Here is a 21,226-nt window from a genome sequence, read left to right on the forward strand (position 1 = left end):
TCATTATTGGATATCGTCTTTTCCCCCCTTCGGCCCCCACTTTTTTCTAAACGGTATTAAGAATTGAGTGCAGGTCCTTCGCCCTTTTTAGTTTTTAAGACAGGGTCTCACAAAGTTGCCCAGCAGGACTCGAACTCACATCCTCCTGCCTCAGCCTCCTGAGTGTTGGGATTATGTTCCTGTGCCACAATAGGGCTACCAAGCTATTCATCACTCACCTCAACCCCAGCTATCTCCTACAGGGCATCCGAAGTGACTTGCCTTCACATGTAGGGATTTCAGCCCCAAGTATTTAAACATGTATTTATACATAAAATTCTAAATTTCTTTCTTTCAGTCCTTAAAAAGTGTAGTTCTGCCAACAAGTTGCTGCTGGAGAATCCTATGTCCACTGGATCCCCAGCTCTTTGGGCTTTGGATCTGCCCATTCTTTCTGGAGGCCCCCACAGAATGCCTTTTATTAATCTTACACTTTACTCCCCAGCAGTGAAAATCGATGAACAGATCAGAGATGTTACCTATCTGAAAAGGGTCCTGCAGCACTGAGCGAAACGTGGCCACACACACTCTATCCTTTCATCCTGTCCCAAAGCATGCAGACTAAATAGAAAAGCGCCTAGGGGTGCAGAAAGACGGCAAACTTGGGGAAAATAGGGAAGAGACAAACCAAAGTTCAAGACAGTGATTCTCTCTTGGTGAGGTACAGAGCTGACCCAGGAGAGGGGCCCGGGGTGGCTGGGATACTGCAGACACGCGGTGGCCCAAAGAAGGACTGCAGTATGAGTACTCTTTCCATTGTCATTAAAAGTACCTGACCAGCATTTTTGCATATGTCACTTATTCACGGTCCACCCTGTGGCCGACTGCCCAGAAGTGGCTCCCGAGTCAGGATGCTGGGGCCAGCAGTAGTCGCTGCACTGGTCACAGACGTCCCAGAGTACCAAGGAACCGGGGATGGAGATGGAATGGGGAGGTTCTAGGTTTGCTCTAGGTTGACAAATACAGGGCTGGAGGTGTAGCTGAGCACTTACCAGCATATACGAGGCCCTGGGTGCAACCCCCTACGCCAAAGAAAAAAATCACCTAACGCCCGTGCCTCAGTCCTTCTATCCCATCCCGGAGCCACACCAACTAAACGGGGTCTTGTCCCTCGGAAGGTGCTCCCAGTCCCTTCCTGCCACCACAGCTCAGCCTGAAGGTGTGTTTTTGCTGTATCTACAGGCTCCCGATTTCACCACCACCCCATCCCAGCATGCGCACCCCTCCTCCGACCCTCCAAGATCTAGGCGTCCCCATCTGCACCCGCCGGGAGCACACTTCCTCCCTCTCACTGTTCAGCCCTCCAGGCACCGGTCAGGGAAAACCTGTCTCATAGAATTCCTTGTCAGCCGGGTTCCTTCTCCTAGGTGATGACCTCTAATAAATTACAATTTTCTTAAGCCTTGACCAAAGGAAGAGGCATGTGAACAGCAAAACGGCGTCCAGGAGAGCTTTTATTTGTATGGAACAGTTTTAAAAATACAGAATAAAATAGCTTTATCTCTACTATTATTCACAACATCTGGTCCAAATATTACATATTCTTAAAATACTTAAACGCTTAATGAAGCCATGTTAGAAAAACAATATGAAAATTCTTTTTTAAAAACTCCATAAAAGAATTACACATCTCAAAAAACAACCCCACCCCAAATACCTTCGGTATGCAAAATAAAAATAAAAATAAAAAACAAACAAAACCCCAGAAAGGTATATAGGCAAAGTCAGTCACAAAACGCAAGGAAAATAGAGGCATCTCCACTGTTTTAAGAACAGTCAGATATTTATTAATGTGTCAGACAAAGGTTGTCAGGAACCAACAGAAAGGGCGTTTGTGGGGACAGTGCCAGGGACACACAGCAACTCTACGGACGCTGGATGTCGGAGCGATGGGGAGGCACAGTCAAAAACCTGTGGGACGGGAATGTTCATGAGGCTGCTGAGAAGGGATCCCCAGCACCAAGGAGCTTTCGGGACTTGAGGCGGAAGCTGATCTGATCGCTGGCAAATGCAGGTGGCGGGCGGCCTTTTCGTAGCCTTCAGGTCCTGGCTGCAGGAGGAGCGAAGGGTGGGAGATGTCCTATTCTCTGCATCCGAATCATGAGGGACAGAGATCAATGCACAGCACATGAACCCCCAGCCACGGCCAGTTCTCCTGGGACTGGGGCTCCATGAATGCTCAGGTGCGGGAGCTGCATGCTAACCCGGTGTGTGATGGGCCAGGCTGGCATCTGGCAGCAGTTGGGCCCACGGCCCAAGCAGATCCACCTTAGGACTCGCCTCTCCTCTCACCAGCTCCTTCCCTTCTATGTGGCCGGGTTGGGCCACTCCTGTGGCACAGATATCACTGAAGATTAGACTATCAGCTTTGTATCCAAGTTGCTAGAATCAACATTTCAGCAGGGACAGGAATGAAAGACGTAACAGCTTAGCTTATAGTCACAGAATATGTGTATGGGTAAATAAAGTATACACACATACTAGAGATTCATCAATGGAGAAATTCTATCAGCACATGACATTGTCATGAAAATTATACCATTCCCTCCCTGGAAAACTGTGACTTATCCTGGGCAGAAATGTTATTTTACTATATGGAAAATACTGCAATATTCATGCATAAATCAAGTTGTCATCATGAAAGTCAGTATGTTACAGTATAAAGCAAATCCTGTGTGAATTTGTTAGCATGAAAATGGGAAACTGTTAGGGCCCAGGATGCTTTGTTCTAGCTGGCCCGGGAAAGCCACTCCTCTTGCCTGGATCAGCTCACACTAGAAACCCTGACAGATTTCGAAAACAAATGTATCCCATTATTCTCTGAGCCTGCAGTGGGTCCCCTGGTGCGAGGCTGGCAGCCTCTCCTGCAGGCTTTCTACTCTCCGGGGCCAACACGAACGCTTTCCTCCCAGGACCAGGCAGGTGAAGGTGGTGGGCACTAAGTCAGACGCAGAATGCCCTGTCCAGAATGTTATGGTATCCTACTGGGAAAACAGCTCACAGGCCAGCACCAGGCCTGAAAAGTGTGGGCCACCTGCCCACCAAACCTCTCTGTTTGGGTGTGTGCTGCAACTCCAACACAGAAACACACATTCTTTTGCTCCCAGTTACAGACTTCCATTCCGCAGCACATGTGCTGGCAGGACTACTTCCTAAAATGGCTTGTGTGTGATTTGCTAGTGACTAGGGGACTCCAGTAACTCAAAGCTATGCAAAAACTACCAGACTCACTGGGAGCATCTTGTCAGGCTGCTCCTTCCCCCTCTCCAGACAGAATATCAAAAGTTTGCCCTAGTGGAACAAGAAGCGGGGAAATCTGTCTCCACCGGCGTGTGGGTGCAGGGCTCTCCTGGAGGAACACTTGCTGGAAATCCCTTGTCTACTGGAGTTGAGGCCTCATGCTAAAATTGGTCTGCAGAAGGGCCCCCAGGGAGAGAGGCCCCCAGGGAGAGGGGCTCCTGGGAGAGGGCTTGCAGATACCCGAGGCTGCACTCTGGGGGCCTTGCTGGGAGGGAAGGTGGCCTGTCAAGTTCAGCTAGGGAACTTGGGCCTGATGCTTTTATTTGTATGCTTGCTCACCTGAGAGCTAGAATTCTTCAAATCTCTGGGACATTTAACAGTTTTCTCCATTTTTCAAACAGAGTGATTGGAGATGCTACGCAAACTATAAAGTGAAGGAACAGAGAGCAGCGCAGGGCAGGACAGCGGTCAGTAACAGGCTGGGCACCAGGGACCAGTGTGCTCCTAAGGTCACTACCCACTGTACACATCTCGGAAAGAAAAAAATTAAATGCAATTTGGAATCTAACATCTTTACGTGGTCTGTGGTAAGATTTTGGCAAAATAATGCAGTGGCTCTGAAGTGCTCTTGAAGCCCAAAACTCCTAGGAGTCAAGGAAGCCGCAATGGCACAGCCACAGACCTGGCAATGTGACAAAGCCGAGGCAGCACAGGCATGGGGTGCAGAGATGCACTGCGCGGACATGAGGCTGCAAGAACCAGCCCTGCTAAGAACAGGGCGCCCAGGGCTGTCCCAAGCTCAGGCAGGTCAACGGTCACTGCTTCATGTCTCAGGCTTTTCCACTGGCTGAAAAATTTCAAATTCAATAGAAGCCACTTTGTCAAAAATAACTTAGTGTCATAAATTAGAGCTCCTCATAGAGGGAGGCTGCTAGCTGCTTTCTCCTCATCTTCTGTAAAAACTCACTCAAACGAGGCAGCGCAGGGCTAAGGGACTCAACTTCCCTTGTCAAACCAAGGTGCAGAGGACACGCAACGTGACAATGCCCAGCAAGTCTCCCTAAGCCAGGGCGCTGGAAATGCCCAGCAGCAGAAAAGCGGGCGAAATGACGTGGTCAGGAGGGAGGACCGTGCGATCCAGGGCTGTATGGTGACCTACCCCAGCTTCCCTTCTTCACATAGCAAACTCATGCGTCACCTGACCCAGGCTTTCTGGGCTCTGGTCCAGTAGTCAGTTTTGATAAATAGATAAGGGTTACAGTATTTACACTTTCATGGTATCAGGCAATACAAAACACAACCACAACAATGGTTACTGGCCTTCGACAGCTGTTACAGCAAGCTTCCCTGATGGTATCCACAGCTTTACAAACGCTGGTACTTTTCATCATGGGGGTGGAGGTTGGGGGAGGATGAGAAGTAGTAGGGACGCAAGGGAAGAAGGTCACATGGAAAAACACTGACTTGGAAAATCTGCTATAGTCAATAACATTAAATAGGAATAAAATCTTGTAATATAGACGCGCGCAACAGTCACATCCACATGACAGCAGAGCTAGGACTCAGGAGCTCACCTGGCCAGTGCCTTGAGTGGCGCTCTGTACCCACCACACTGGCCAGGAGTGACAAATGCCCAATAAGGTGTCTCGCCATTAAAGGGGTCAGTGCGAAATGCACTGGTTTGGCGGGGGCCAGGGCGGCTGGGGAAAGAACAGTCAAAAACCCTACTGTCTTTGGGGTCCTTGCCCTTCCCTTTCAATCCCTAAACAGGGTTCCACTTCACACCTGTAGAGACCTTCAGGTGCCCTATCGGGGCCCAGGGCTGCAGGCCACTGTTCTCGGGCTGGTCAACAGCCTCCCAGAGAGGACCAGGGACAACAGAATCACTTGATAGGCAGTTGTGACAATGTGATGGTATGGTGGCCCTGGCCCAGGTGCAGGCTGAGGTCAAGCAAAGAGCAAGTGGGCCCGGGTGCTTCTGAGACAGAAAGCCCCTGGACCCTGGAGGCAGCGTGTAGGAGAGCTAGCACTGGGCGGCGGGAAGGGACTGAACAAAAGGGAACTGCGGATGATTCCGGATACCCCCTCCCACGGGAGGGCTGGAATTTCAAGTTCAGTGACCATGGCCAGCAATGGACACTGTCAAAGGGCAAGAGGTCAAGGGCTTAAATAAGGAGGCAGGTGAGACACCGTATTAGACACAATTACCACCCACAACAGAAAAGCAATGTGCAACAACCGGTCTTCGCTCTGGGGTGCAGGATGTAGATGCAGATATACAAACATATATTTGACTTCTTGTTACTCGGCAAGGAACGACAGGTACATGGCTCACTGCGGCCAGGCCACAGGGCACAGCTAAGGCTATACTGTGGCCTGCGAGTCTTCGTCTGAACTCCGGCTGTTTTCACTCTTTCCGAAGCCCTTCCATGTGTAGCCTGCAAAGGTTGGGCTGATAGGCAGGTAGCTGAAGCATCTGTATTTTTTAATAATGTTCATGCCGAATGGCAAGTTGTAGGATTCCATGCCATCGAGTGACTTGTTCCCTTTGCTCACGCCCTTCTTCCATTTCCTGATTCCTCTTTCTTCTGGGGTACCTGACACATACACACATGCAACACACAGGATATAACACAACACAGCACAACACAACACAAGGAATGCTTAGTTTAACAACTCCATCAGGAGTGAGTGAGGCTGCTGTTCTCCAGCTCAGCCCCGCCTGAACAATAGCAAAGAATACCTGAGAGGCCGAGGGTCTCAGGTCTCCAGACACCCAGCCACAAGCCCCAGCATCACTAAGCCTTTCCTGTCCCTCTTGTTCCATACCACGTGGCCTCCTGAGGGCTTCCTGTCCTCCTGTCCTTCCCCATGGCCCACATTCCCAGTGCTCAGCGCCGAGGTCCCGCCTCGAGTGCTACTGCTCTCAGGGGTCACGGTGTCAGTCTCCCAGCTGCTCATTCTGGCTTCCACCTCCCCAGCCCCTCCCAAACCTGCTGTCAAATACTGCGCAAAAATTACTGCTCTAAAATGCAAATCTGAGTCTGCAAGACAGGCCTAGAGTTCATGTTACACCTACAAAGCCTTCCTCAGTCAGCCACTTCACTCCAGCTGCTGCTTCGCTCCCTTTTAGCGTGCGTGTGTGCGTGTAAGGCGCACTGACTTGTTCTCGGACTTACTGAGAAGGTTTTACTGAGATTTTTTGCTTAAGACAGCCTACTCCAAAATGCCTTAACTAAGACTGTCGGGGAGCCCAGGGGTAGACACATCAGGCAGATGGATTTGCAGCCCCTCTCCTGAGGGCAGCGCAGTGGTACACAGTGGGAAGTGTCTCTGGGAAGTGGGGAAGGCTCCAAGCTGGGCCACATTCCTGCCTAGGCTGTCACCCAGGGCTCGGCATGGAACCATCAACTGGGGTTACGGTGCTGCAGAGGCAGTCTCCAAACGCCTCGTCTTTGGTCCTGGCCTTGCTGATCTCAGCCTCTGCCCACTGTGCTCTAGTTGCAGGAGGCTGCAGGGTCACCGTAGGATGACCCATCTGAAGGACAGTCCCACGGAGAAGTGCCAGAGACTGTCACCAGCAGCTCAGGAATGTGACAAGCCTGAGGGCCACACTGCAGCTCTGGACAGCGTGAGAAGGGGCAGGAGCCTGAAGTAGTGCACTGCCATCACACCACACACAGGTCTCCTGCTCTCTCTCAATGCTGCGCACACACAGCCAAAGTGAAACAGCTTATTAACAAAATGGGTCCTAAGTGGAGTATCCTCTAACTACTTTATAAGAGCTTCAACCAATGATGGCTTTGAACTCTTTTCTCTTCCTCTCTTCTCCTCTTCCCTGTCCTCACCCTCCCTCTCCCTTTCTGTCTGAGATGGGGGTCTCACTATGTTGCCTAGACAGTCTCAACTCCTGGGCTTAAGAGATCCTCCTGCCTCAGCCTCCCAAGCAGCTGGGACTACAGGCATGCTCAACCAGGCCTACTTTTTGCTTCTCATTTTTTGTTCAGTTACAAAAGGTAACACATAAATGTAGTACTGTGTTTGAAATACACCACATACCTGGGATGGTGTTGTCCAAAATAAAAGCCACACAGCCTCCTACAAACATAGCAGTTGTGAGAAGAACGTTTAAGACTTGATCGATTCCTGTTATGCCTAGAAACAGAGCAGAGACATGAGTGCCATTGCCGTAGCCAGTACTCGCCTCGAGTTAGAACAGACAGGGGGCGCTGCCACTCCTCTACACTGCCAGTCAGCATAGAGGGTGAAAGTGTGAACTGCATGCTAGGTAAGTTACTGCCGGCAACGTTTTACACGCCTATGACCCAAAGCATCCCCAGAAGGATAATTCCTAACAGTGGTCAGGTGAACTTAATGAAGTGACATCCGTCCTACAATGAACTGTATAGTCACTTGAGTGCTGTCTGCAGATCAAAGTATTTCCAAATAAAATATAGCTGTTTACACACTGACTTAGACAAAAATATCTGTGCATCTATACACAAGCATTTTCAGTGTCCTAGGTGCCTAGGTGCACAGCGGCTTTCAGCATTTTACAAAACTGTTCTCCTGCGAATGCGATGTATTAAAACGTAAAAAGCAGCAAGAACCTCCTTGTTATTAGAAGCTCCCGTGCTTTCTAAACTTAAAAGTACATGCCTGGTGTGTGCAAAGCCCTGGGTTCAAGCTCCAGCACCCCAAAATAAAAAAAATATAAAAACACTGTTACCTGGTGTCCCTAGTACAGTAATCTATTTATTTAGTGGCACTGGGGATGTGCCACGGTGCCCAGCTAGTTATTTATTTCTTATAATGATTCCTCCTTTGTTCATTCTTCATGACAGCAGGATATGAACATAGCAAGTAGGGTTAAGACAGTCGATATGGGATTGAAAACTGCTATCACATAGTAAAACACATGTATTTCAGCTGGGTGTGGTGGTGCACACCTGTAATCCCTGCACCGGGAGCTGCTGCAGGATGATCCCAGTTTAGCTGTAGCCTGGCAACTTAGCAAGGCCTTGTCTCAAAAATTTTTTAAAGGGCTAGGATGTAGCTCAGTTTAAAGGTCCTGGATTTAATTCCCAGTGCTGGAGAGGGAAAATAAAAAGAAGGAAAATGAAAAGTGTGTATTTCCCAGTGTATGAAGTTTTAGGAAATCACACATCTTAGCCAGGCATGGTGGCTCATGCCTGTAATCCCAGCAATTGGGAGGCTGAGGCAGGAGAACTGTCACATTTCAGGGCTAGCCTGGTCTCCACAGTGAGTTCAAGGCTAGTCTGGACTACATAGCAAGATCTTGTCTCAAAAAAATCAAAAACAAAACAAAACAAAACTCACAAGATATTACACATCTTCATAGGCACAGTCTGAGAAAGGGGTTTTACAGAAAGGTACTCTCCTGGGGGGAGGATCCATATAAAAAGAGACCTAGCCTTCCACGTCGGTTTTGTCGTGGCTAACGTGAGAGGCCAAGGGCTTTCAGGGAGACTGCGCAGAGGGTGAACTGAGAGACACAGAAGAGGGTTCACAACACACTGCCTGGGAGATTCGATGCCTCTTCTCCCTACCTGTGACCAGAGGGTTCTGTCTGAGGTAACTTGGAAGGACGAGCCCGAAGAAGATAGAAAATCCAAGCACAAAAAGGTTCCGGGAGGAATTCAAGTCAATGAACTGCAGGTTGGACAGGCCAACGGCGGTGATCATTCCTGCAGGAGAAACACCAGACTCAGGTCCCACTGAGCTCCCCGAAGCAAGTGACAGGGTGCAGCACGAGGGCTCAGACACCCTGGAGCCCCAGCCCTGTCAGTCAGAAACAAGCGGGGAGCCCGGAGCAGCGGCAAGAAGCAGGTGGGTGTGGGACGTGCCCACGCCGCCTGGTGGAAGCCCGGCATTGCATTGCGTGGTCTCCGTACACCAGCGCATGACACAGGATGAGGCCGCTCCCTGTGCAACTCTGATTAAACTAGGAACTCACCCAAATATCAGACATGTGTCCCCCTTTATTATAACTAAATGGTGCGGCCATGAAATCCAGAGGCCCACTATAAAAACAGTTTTAAATGGCCTATTCAGAGGGGAAGGTATCTGAATTAAACCAATTAGAAATTCCACTGAGACTAGATTTAATCTTAATTTTCGTACTGCTAGATCTACCTTTAACATAAATTCAACTGAGAAAATAATGTAGATCTTTATTAGAGATTTAACTTTGTTTTAAAACAGAAATTTAGGGGCTGGGTATATAGCTCAGTGGCACAAGTGCCTGCCTGGCAAGCGCAAGGTTGTGAGTTCAATTCCCAGTACCCAAAAAAAAGAAAATCAAAACACAAATTTAACAATAGCTTCCATTTTACTGAAGGGAGCCAGCAAAGACCCAAGAGCCCAGTTGAGAGAGTTAGCATGGTGAGGATAGGAGCCCGGGAGGGACGGGGCTGGACATTACCGAAGAGCGTGCAGAAGAGGGCTCCAAGCACCGGGTCCGGCAGGGACGCAAAGAGGGCGCTGAACTTGCCGATCATGCCCAGGCCAAGCATGAGCGCCGCGCCGTACTGGATCACCCGGCGGCTGCCCACCTGCAGACACGTGAGAGGACAGACGCTCAGCCCATTCTCCAGCAGCACCCAGGGCCAGCCTGGCCTTCTGGGGGAACGTAGATCAGTCCCTCGGGCAGAACGTAGATCAGTCCCTCAACCTTCAGGAACAGATACTCGCAACCCACCATGACTGCAACTGCCAAGAAGCGCCGCTCCCCATGGTGGGTAGACTGGGTAGGTGACACTGGGGGTCAGGAAGCAGCCTTGCTTCCCCAGCCCCTGGATGGAGCCAGGTATGCACTGTGCCTGCTTCTCTGCTGGTCCCTTATACCACCCTTCCTAAGTCAGCCACCAGGAGCGTGTCAGCCTCAACTCCTGCACCCCTGCCCAGTCAGACAACCCCCACCCTACGTCCCAGAACCCCTCTCTTCACCCATGCATCCTGCCCAGAGAGGTGCTATGGACTAGGGCCCAGAGGGCAGAACCAGCCCACTCCCGCCTCGAGTGGAGAGGAGTCCTCTCTAGCTCTCAGGATCCTCAGTTTTGCTAAACAGAGTGATGCAGTATGCCTCAACGGGTCTGACTGTGCCTGGCCAGCACCGGCCCTTCCTCCACCACTGCGCCTTCCACCATCACGAGTGACAATTCTACCACACTGATTTGGGTGGAGGTATCAGTTCTTGGCTTAAATCCTCTGGTGCTTAGGCAATCAGTTCCCATCTTCCCCTCTTCCCAACAAGCCACACCTGCCAACATGTTCCTTCACCTGTGTATGGGTCCCAGGCACACTGAGGCTTACCTGCTACTAAACCTGATCTCTAACTTCTAGAAGGTTCCATCCCCCTCCGCTGTCACCCAGAGAGAGGTGGAGCTGACCTGACTCTAGGCCCTGACACTGCTGTCCCTTATGCTTTGGTGCCTCCCATGGACTAAACCTTGAGGGTATAAGCCAGGCACAGAAGGTTCCAGAAATGTTGGGGGTGGGTTTTCAGGGCTGTACTTACAATAAGAAGATGGTTACTTAAATAAATCGAAATGAGACAAAATTTAAAATTAGTTCCTCCTTCACTGGTGACCTAGTGCTATTCAGCATGCAAAAGCTTCTTCAACGAGCCAGCTAGGGAAGCATCAGAGCCCAAGCTTTACTGTCAGATGAAGAGCTGCCTGTCTAGCTGGACCCAGCCCGTCTCCCCTCTCCACACCACACAGGGTGGGCAAGCAGTGGGGAAGATCACACCAACGGATGAACCACGCAAAACTGACCTAGACTTGGCACAGTTACATCATAAAGACATCTTTCATCTACAGATGGATCGTTTTTCAGCAAACATTTATGACCAGCACTGGAGACAGGCAGGTACAGGGATGAGTAAGTCTGAATCCTGGGGTTAAACAACGGTACTGTCCCACTGGAGGGGGAGTTTGGCTAGAAGGAAGGAGAGCATCTGAGCTGGGAAGGGGTGCTGCAATGAGGCATGGAGGACAGAGAGCCCAGGAGGAAGGGCCGGGCCAGCAGAGAGAGAGGCCTGCATGCCAGGTTGGGTGGCTCCGCCAGGCAGGAGGCAGGAGGGATGCTAGCGCTTAAATAAAAATGGGCTGCCTTTGTCACTACCAAAACCAAGCAGCAGCTAAGCTAGTCCTCTGCTCAGTGACACTACCGGAGTGCCCAGCTCTGCTTTTAGTTGAAGAGCAGGGGCATGGCCCTCCACGTGGGCACACAGGCTCTCTGTGTCCTAGCCCATCCTCCATTCCTGGCAGCCTCGCCTGCAGCTCCTCCAGACCTCCCTCCTGAACTATGGTGGCTCTGCCTCTAGGACCATGAGCCCTTCGCTGCTGACTTCCCAAGTCTTCAACAGTATGGAACACAGGAAAGAGAGACAACCGCCCTGGACAACACCGGAGATACTACAGGGAGACAGTGCTTACTCTCCCTCGAACTGAGCTCTTAACAACGCCTTCAGCTTACTGTGCACCTGCTGCATCTGGGAAGCTGAGCGTTTTACATTAAGCAACTGGCCACAACCCTTGCAAGCCACCTTTTATGGACTATGTCCTGGGGACCAGATGGCCACATTAAGATACAGTGCTAGAGATGGCTGGGATCCAAAGCTGTCCCCCTCCTACCATGCTGTGCTGCCCTCTCCGGGGAGCACTCCCAGCAGAGAAGTCAGGGTAGGTGGCCCCATCTCTGGATATGTGCAGAATGCAACAGCTGGATCCACAGCTGCCGGGCAATGAGGCAGATGCGATGTAGAGACACAAAGCCTCCTTTGATACACCCTGGGAGTCTGGTTCAATGGCTTTGAGCAGTGGCAGCCAGCAAAATGCTCTTCAATAACAGAAAAAGTCCTGCACCTGTGCTGTCTACCGCAGCCACTGAGCCACTCGGACCGCTGCGCCTGGAAATGGGGTCGGTCTCACTGCGGGAGTGAGTTTCTAACTTACTCAGACTTAACAGTTTTGCGTGGGTACTGACTGTCATACCGCACAGCACAGCTCTCGATCCAGGGACTTCAGAGCACATTTTACTCAGAGCAGGGGCTTGTCCAGTCTCTCAGGTGGACAAGGGGCAGAACACAGAGCAGAGTCCTGCCCGCTTCCTCCTGCACAGGGTCTTCCCACAGACTGCAGAACTCTGGCCACATAGACATCTCTGCAGCCAGTCCCACTCTCTGTGCCAAGGCAGACATGCACGGACTAGACCCCTTCTCTTGTGGATCAAGTCTTGGGATTCAGAGTGATGCAAACCTGATTCCAGGGCTGATACTCTGCCCTGCATTGGATGCTGCCTGTGCCTGGGGAGCAGTTCCAATGGCTGGGTCCAAAGGGATTTGGGGCAACATCAATTAGCTCATTAAAGAGTGATGTGATCCCAGCACTCAGGAGGCTGAGGCAGGAGGATCACTGAGAGCTCGAGGCCAGCCTCAGCTACATGGCAAGTTCAAGGGCAGACTGAAATACTTAGTGAGACCCTTTCTCTTTTTTTTAAAAAAAAAGAAAAAGGAAGAAAAACAAAAGTGCTGGCAGGTTGTCTTTTCAGAAAAGGCTGGAGCCATTCAAATTTTCATACAGATTATTATTCCCCCATACCACTTCAGTCATGCTGTGGATTTTGCTTATTCCCTCAGTGGCCCTGGTAAGTTGTGCCACATGCTTTACAAGGGTACAGAAGGGAGCTGGCTTATTAAATAGCTCTTCCATGAGTCCCCCTACATCCACAGCAATTTTATGACTACTCTGTCTTGGCACCCCCTTACATGCCTACAGGGGCAGGGCAGCCAGCTGGCTTAGGCTGGCTCACAGCTCTTCTTACCACAGGCAGCGACAGGACCAGAGGGTGGTGCTGGAGGAAGTGGCCACCAGGTGGCCCTCCCTCCTGCCCATGCCAGGCTCTGGGAGCAGCAGGCAGCAGATGGGGCCACTGGCACACGTGACACTGAGCCCTGGGCAGGCCTGGCAACTGGGGCCTGGCAACTGGGCCTGGCAACTGGGGGAGCCCAACATGTCAGGCACATGGCTCCCTCTCACCCGGATTTGTAATCCAGATGAACCAATCTTAGTATCTGGTTTCTTTTTATCTGATTATAGAATCGTGCATGGAGCTGGGGGGAGGTTTCTTTGGAAATCCACCCCCATCCCCACCTCATCTTACAGAGGTCAAACAGGTCTGGAAAACTTGCGGGCTCACTCCCAAGTTCTCAGGTGAGACCCGTGACTCAAGAGGCCATCAGAGATGGGGAACCAGTTCTAACAGTCTCCGTTTGCACAACCTTCAGTGGCCATGGGTCAAGCTGCATTCCTCAACATCCTGCAGACAGCACTCTCTGGCCTACGGCAAGTAGGATATAATTACGTGCCAGTAATAAAGTTGAGAGGCTCAGAAGCAGGCTCCTTTTCATGGAAGTAGCTTGGGGGAGGAACAGCCCCAGGTTTACAAGTCTGTGTCTGGGTGGGGTGAGGTGGGGCAAACAGGGAGGACGCAGACCAGGCCCCACTCAACCTGATGCCTCAGGGACGCCACATCAGATTCCACTGGGAAGAGGATTCTGCCTTGGAGGTTGGAAAGTTGCACCACCCTTTTATTATGAGATGATTTTGCCGGTCAGGAGGGGAATCATCTTTTGTTTAGAACTTCCAGTGCCTCCCAACTGCCTCCTATTTCTACCCACCGCTGTCTATAGCAATTAAAGTGAACCTTAATCATCAGATCAAGCCGCTCCCTGCAGCACCCACTTCCACGTAGTCTGGCCACCAACAGGGCCCACGTGACCTGTTCTAGGTTACCTGCTGGCCTTGCTGTTCGTACTTTCTGTCCCCTCTGCCCCACTGGCCTCCTAACTGACTTCCACACCCAGGTCAGTGGCCTCCAGTGGCCACACCCCTGCCTGAAAGTTCTTCGCCTGTCACCTGCAGCTCCCTCCGTCCTTCCAGTGAGGCCTGGCCTGACCACCTCACCTCCACTGAGCCACCCTCTCCTGGACCCTCATCACCCACCCCCATTTTCTGCCACCCCTGGCTGGCACTGTCATTCACTGACCTGCTAAGGTGACTGGCCAGTGCCTTTCCTTGCTGGAACGCACGCTCCCACCGTTCGCGGATGCACCCCCAGCTACCTCACACTGACCTGCACAGGTCGGCACTCAATAAGCAGCACAAAAGAAAGAGCACCTGAGCGCCACCCTCCGCAGGCTGGCAAGGGAGGGAAGCCTTCCAAAAGGCACCCCAAAAACTCACCAAAGGGGAAATAAGGCATGAGGAAAAGGTGATCTCAGAATTCCCGCTGGAACAACGATGTTAATTAGAAAAATATCTGTACCTTTGTAATTCCCAAAACGCCAATGTTGGGACTGGATGAAGTAGAGCCGTTCCCAGTACCAAATATGCCATCGAGAACACAGGAGAGACCCTCCACGAAAATCCCCCTGAAACGCAAAGAAACGGGGCAAAGAGAAACATTCATTCAGTGGAGGAAACACTGAAACAGGCTCTGAATGTTTGCAACCCGCAAGTGTGGTCCACAGAGGGGCAGCTTCTGCTCCTCCCAGGGAGGGCAAGCAATGTAGAACCTCGGGTCCAAGAGATTCTGACTGCTGAAGCCCAGTCTGTGTTCCAACTGGGTCCCTCTCACTCATCAATTTTAAGAAGTCACTCTCTAAATTCTACACCAAACTGCTCTGAAACACTTCAAATGAAAATGAAGGACTTTGGCCACATAATAAAGCCACTGGGTGATGAGTTGTCCGGTGAAGTTAAAACATACTATTTGAGTCTTTTATTGAAGTACAGTTTCATCTGGAAGGAAATGTCTCATAATCTTATAAACACTTTTAAAAGTATGAGTAGTTTCATCATATGTAACAGTTCCATTCAAAAAAGATACAGAAACCAGAACTAAAAATACCCAGACAGAATCCACACGAGTCACGCTAAGACCCAGCCACTGATCCTCCCAAAGCAATCCCTTCTGGAGCAACAGCTGACAGCTGGGAACTGGGGCTGATCTACTCTCTCTTCTCACTGCAGCCTCCTTGGCTCAATTTTCTACTGACTTCCAAAAGCTAAAGACCAGGAGTTTTGAAGGTATAAACCTCACAGCTCATAAACCTCGAGACCCTGCAACTCTCTTCTCTTCCTGTCCCAACTCTATGACTTCTAACTGCATGGATTACACAGAACCTGCCCGTAACAACAGCTGGAGTACACCTAACACATCTAAACAGCTACTGTCTGCTGCTAAGGTTTTTATTATGGACGCAAGAAAAGTACATTCATTTGTCTTCTGTCTGTCCAACTGTGGTGGCCAGGAAGGAATGGGACAAACAGAATTTTTGTTTGCCTCAGAAACAATGAAGAGCCTGTTCTACTCCAAAGAGTCTAAACTTTGAGCTTACCTGAAGCAGCAAAAACAGCTGGGAAAAAAAGAAAATCAAAGTAGACATATACCAAAATGACACAAAGCCAAGCAGAGTAAGGGCAAGGCTGGCCATTTGTTTTGGTGAGTTTCTTTTCTTTTTTCTTTTTGAGGCAGAGTTTCACTATGGAGTGCAGGCTGGCCTCGAACTCACAGTGATCCTCCTGCCTCAGCCTCCCACATGGTGGGATTACAGGTGTGCACCACCACACCTGGCTAAGTTTCAGGCTTAAAGTAGACTCACAGAGATGTGAGTCTACTCCCTGGGGAGCGGGAGAAGAAGGAAAGTCTCTTCCATTACAGATGAGGAAAATGTCAGCAAACGAGGGCAGTGACTTGGCCCAAGGCAGGCAACAGTCCCACCACTTGGCTGTACAAAGCCTTGGTCTTTCCCAAGAGGGTGTCTGTCTAAGCCAATGTGCTGCATAAGGCGCGAGCCCGCTTGTCGTACCTGTTTATTGCATGAATGGGAGGTGGCGGGGCACAGGAGAGCCTGGCGCAGGCATAGTAGTCACCGATGGATTCAATGATGCTGGCCACGACCGCGCTGAGCATGCCGATGACGCCTGCTGCAGAGACGGTGGGCAGCCCCCACTGAACTGAGGACAGAAGACAGCCATGAGAGGTGTTCGCTTTCCTGGGGGTCAGGCAAAAGTTACAGGACCTCAGGGGACTCTGCAAGAGCTATCTGGATTCTAAACTCATTCAGTTTTAAATCTTAATCGCTGGCCTGGTATGGCGGTGTGCACCTGTAATCACAGCACTCAGGAGGCTGAGGAAGGAGAATCACAATGAGTTTGAGGCCAGCCTGGGCTACACAAGTGAGTTCAAGGCCAGACCGTACTACATGGTAAGACTTTGTCTTAAAAAAAAACAAAACAAAGCAAAAACTTAATCACTGATACACCAGATGCCCAGGGAAGTCAGATCTCATTGGTCTACTCTATTTTTAAAAAGACATCCCTTGCCAGGTATAGTGGTGCATGCCTATAATCCCAGCACTTGGGAGACTGAGGCAGGAGGATCACCAAGAGTTCGAGGCCAGTATGAACTACATAATGAGACTCTGTCTCAAAAAACCAAAAAGACATCCCTTGAGTAGAAGAGGTGCATGCGTCTCTTCTTGCTTTGAAGTCACACTCAGTGTCTGCTAAATTGTGATTTAACACTCTGCTATGGTGAAGGAGGAATTTGCATGAGTCGGATTTACGGCACTCCTGCAAAGAGCACAGTATACAGTAACAGAGAACTTGCCCACAGTCTGGAAACAGATGCAAGGAGTGAAAAGTCCCCCACTGAATAAATATCTCAACAGTGAAGTGTGCCCAAGATACAGACAATCCTCTGCCATGTGACGAGCACTTAAAAAGTAAACCACAAACTGTGTTACAGAAAGGTAATAGTTTTATTTTAGAAAGCAAAGGAAAGTCCCTTTGTAGTTTCATGTTGATTATCTGGATTTGCTTAATTTTTCACCAAATTTTTTTGCCTGGGCATGGTAGAGCACACTGGGGAAGGAGGATCACTGTGAGTTCAAGGCCAGCTCTAACTCCATTGTGAAACAGTTTCAAAAAAAAAAAAAAACCCACCTATCACTATTAGTAAGAATACACAATGAAGTCACTGGCCCTACTTCCCTGAACCAGTAGGTAGAAGTACTACCACCATGAGGATAAAGTGGGCAAACAGAGGTGGTTAAAACATGGTGCTGTGGGCAGAGTCCAGTCTTGTGGCTCAGGGACCAGGGCACTCAGAGGCTCAGACACAGTGTGACAGTATGGTTCAAGCTCAAACGAGGCAGCCAAGTACAAGTGAGGGGGTCAGCGTTCCCGTCAAGGAAGGAAACAGGAGGCACATGCAAACAGAGGTGCTCCTTGAACTGGGAGTTGTGCAGCGCAGGAATGGGCTGGCGCTCATCAGAGGGGCACACGCAGGGCACAGAAGGTGTCAAAAAGCTACCTAGCGGGCCTGGCATTTGTGCTGCACATACCTGGAAGCAACCATAGGTGTGGGAAGAGGAAGGTGAGATGCGTAGAACGGGCCTGTAGTGTGAGGGTGAACTGCTCTCACCCAGGCCTGCCCTGCCTGTGCGAGCAGTCGGAAGCAGCTGGGGTCGAGGGCGAAGTGCAGTCACCAAGCAGGGCGCAGCAGAGGCGGACAATGCCCACCAGCCACACCCTAGGCCAACACTTCCTGTCGGGGTTGCTTCTGGGCCTTTATCAAGCCACACTTTGAGTTTTTATGTACTGTACCTGTTGCTGTTGTGGCACTGTGACTTCATTTCAGTGTCCTGATTTTGAAGGGAGACTCTTATTCTAGTTTGCCTTACAGAGAATTACCCAATCCCTCCCCCAGGATAAGGCTTATACCCAGGGGCTATTGAGCTACACCCTCACCCCCTGTTTAAAATAATTTTGAGACAGGGTCTTACCTAGGGTGGCCCCAAATTTGCAATCCCCCTGCTTCAGCTTCCCAGGTAGCTAGGATTACAAGCCATCAGCCAACAAGCCTGGCTCAAATCTGATACTTTTGGAGCATCAACTTGATACCACACAAGTGGAAAATTCTACACCTCACCCCATGTGATACACTGTAGTCAGAAACACAGGTGGACTGAAAGCACTGTGGAAAAAATCACCTTCTGGCTGTTGTGTCTAAGGAGAACATGAAACAAATGAAAATGAATTGCCTGTGTAGCCAGTTCCATCCTTTCCCCAAGATACCTCATTATGTACACGCAAATACTCCAAAATCCAAAAAACAAAGGAACACAATAAAGCTCTGAAATCCAGAACTCTTCTGGTCCCAAGTTTGTCTGGAACAGGGGACATTATTTTTCAGAAAGTGGCTTCTATTTTCTCATTCTCTTTATACTTACTGCTTTCTTATTTTCCCCCGTTTTAGCTTGAGTCCTTAAATCTGATGGCTGAAGTCTTTATTTCATCCATGCCAACATTAAACTTTGCTGGGGATATAGACTAGTGGCACAGGCACCTGCCTGGCAAGCACAAGGTCCTGAGTTTGATTCCCGGTGCAAAAAACAAACACATTAAACCTGCGCTTTCCCTCCCTCTCCCTCCAGCCCCTGTCTTAAAGCTATTACTTTATCTCTCCCTATAATTTGCTTTGCTACCTTACAGCAGATTTTTTCAACTTTGGCACTGTTGACATTTTGGGTCAGAAATCTGTACATTAACGTCAACCCAGGTGATTCTTATTATACCAGTGGCTGAGAGCCACGATTCTTGATGTTTAAAACCCAGCCTCTGGATTGATCCAAACCGCAGTGAGCATGTACGACTCGTCTGCTGGAGGTAGCTTTCCATCCAGGAGCTCAGGTCATGCCCCAGCTCTCAGCGCTGAGGGCTGTGCTGAAGAGGAGCCTATCACTGACTCACTACAACGGGGGGCCGTCCGCTGAGTGACCCCACCTTGCCCGCACCGTGCTCCTGTGGGCGCTCACCTGGCAGCTGCTTGCGCCAGGTGCTGAGGAGGCTGCCCACCCCACCCTCCTGCGTCATCTCCTGACTGCCTCACCAAGAGATTTTAATCTCATTTCATCTCGGATTAGAGGTATGCTTGTGAACCAGGTGCATTCTTTTTGGGAAACGGGATAGGTGTATATAAATACACACTTGGGCCCCATGTGATCTGATGAGAATGTTGTTTTAGAAAGACTCAATTTCGTAAAGTTTTCGCGAATGTAGCAAGAACAAATGGGAGAACTGCCAGCACTCTCATCGTTCAACATGCCTGGAGTCATCTCCTCCAGCCTTAATATGTCTGGCTGTTCTTGCTTTTTCTCCACGTCATTATAAAATACAAAAACAAGACAGTTCGACAGGGGAATAAATTGGCTCAACCTGACTAAGCGTGGGCTTATACTCTAACAAAAACTCCCAATCCCGAGAACAGTCTTGACAATAGAACAATCAAACATGAGCTCATGCGAGGTACTTCTGGGTCTGAGGTCTGGGAAGATTCTGTGCATGACTCCAAGTGATACCTAGAGATCACATTTTCTGCCCCATGTCATCCCCAACACTCAAATTATAACTTAAGATCAGTCTTCCGGCAGACTATCACTTTACCTCTGCAGCTGTGACCAAATTAAAAAGATTAGAGCTCTCCATTAAAAGATTATGTAAATTTCATCATGCTTGAGCGATGTGCTTGCTACTCTCCGGGCCGCGCCCACTTGGCCTTCTCACTGGGCAGCTCTCGTACCAAGCAGCTCCATACCTGCCCTCCTCAGCAACTGACCTCAAATGCTGGCCACCAGGGCCGAAACCTGGCCAAATCCCTAAGAGTCACACGGTTAATCTGAGAAGGGGGCTGGCTGGCTCCCCGTGCTGACTGCCACAGGGGACAAGGACTTCAGGAGACATTCTGGGATAAAGGCTTTTCAGGCCACAGTGTGCCTGATTCCGACCCCTCCAAGTAGGGGCCACTGACTCCTGACCCCTCTCGGGATACTTACATGGGTACGGAACCTTAAACCAAGGGGCAACCAGCAGCACGCCCTGCCTGGCATCCGTGCGAGCGTAGAAACCATACTTGGTGCTGTCAGGAGGGAAGACATCAGTCACCGTGAAGATGAAGCAGAGCAGCCAGGACACGAGGATGGCCAGAATTATCTAGGGAGGTCAAGGGGAGAGGTTCTGTGAGGCCAGCAGAACTGCTAGGGGATCGGCAAACACACCCTTCCTTCAGCGTGACCATCCCACTAGGAACCCCCAGCGCCAGAACTGCAGATCCCTCCCATAAGTGGCACCGTGCCCATTAACTTGGCCTTTCCAGGGTCTGCCATGTAAATCAGAATGGACATCATGTCTACAGATGCCACATGGCGTCAAATCTTAGTCCTAAGGACAGTGACCTCCTTTGTTGGCATTACTACAAGAATGTCTCCTGCGTTGGGATTAGAACCTTGCAAAGCTCTAAGTTTAGGGTGGCTGAGGGGGGTTGCCAGCACCCTGATGTCCCCACACTGACCATCAGCTCAAAAGGGCGTGCTTCAGCCTTCCCTGTGGCAAGCATCTTACACATGAAAGGACGGCAACGTGTCAGGCAAAAAGGTCGACTACTCACAGGGAACATTTTGAAAAGCTGTAACTTATACGCAGTCCATCCTTTCTTGGATTTGTAAATCGGGAGAGGAAATTTAACATTTCTGGCATATTGAGAAAACAGTAATACTAGGAAAATTGTCCTGAAAAGAGAAAGAAAATAAAGGAGGTTAGACAATGTTATGTCTATGTGGTTTCTGGTTTTTTTTGGTGGTACTGAGGATTGAACCTAGGGCCTCTACACTGAGCTATAGATGCCCAGTATCCTTTTAAAAATTCTTTTTAAAAAAATTTTGAAACAAGGTCTTGCTAAGTTGCTAACCTGCTCATTTGGGCTACAATTTTCAATCTTCCTGTCCCAGTTTCCCAGAGTGCTGGGGTTCAAGGTATGCATCACCACACTTGGCTTTTATCTGTGTTTCAAAACAACA

General features: G+C 49.9%; 1 protein-coding gene across 2 annotated transcripts in view; it reads right to left on the reverse strand.

The window, feature by feature from the left end:
- Positions 1-1,474: 1,474 nt before the first annotated feature.
- Positions 1,475-21,226, reverse strand: part of Slc23a2 (solute carrier family 23 (ascorbic acid transporter), member 2) — a 112,592-nt gene continuing 92,840 nt past the window's right edge. For both annotated transcript variants that reach the window (XM_005380823.2, XM_005380822.2), the window contains exons 9-16: positions 20,818-20,938; positions 20,207-20,363; positions 16,178-16,325; positions 14,632-14,737; positions 9,725-9,854; positions 8,850-8,987; positions 7,339-7,434; positions 1,475-5,876 (exon numbers count right to left, since the gene is read on the reverse strand). In XM_005380823.2, the coding sequence (XP_005380880.1) occupies positions 5,644-5,876; positions 7,339-7,434; positions 8,850-8,987; positions 9,725-9,854; positions 14,632-14,737; positions 16,178-16,325; positions 20,207-20,363; positions 20,818-20,938 (1,129 nt within the window). In that variant the 3' untranslated portion in view covers positions 1,475-5,643. The remainder of the gene's footprint in view (positions 5,877-7,338; positions 7,435-8,849; positions 8,988-9,724; positions 9,855-14,631; positions 14,738-16,177; positions 16,326-20,206; positions 20,364-20,817; positions 20,939-21,226) is intronic.

This window comes from Chinchilla lanigera, unplaced genomic scaffold, assembly GCF_000276665.1.
Source record: "Chinchilla lanigera isolate Chin_1 unplaced genomic scaffold, ChiLan1.0 scaffold00014, whole genome shotgun sequence".
NCBI lineage: Eukaryota > Metazoa > Chordata > Mammalia > Rodentia > Chinchillidae > Chinchilla > Chinchilla lanigera.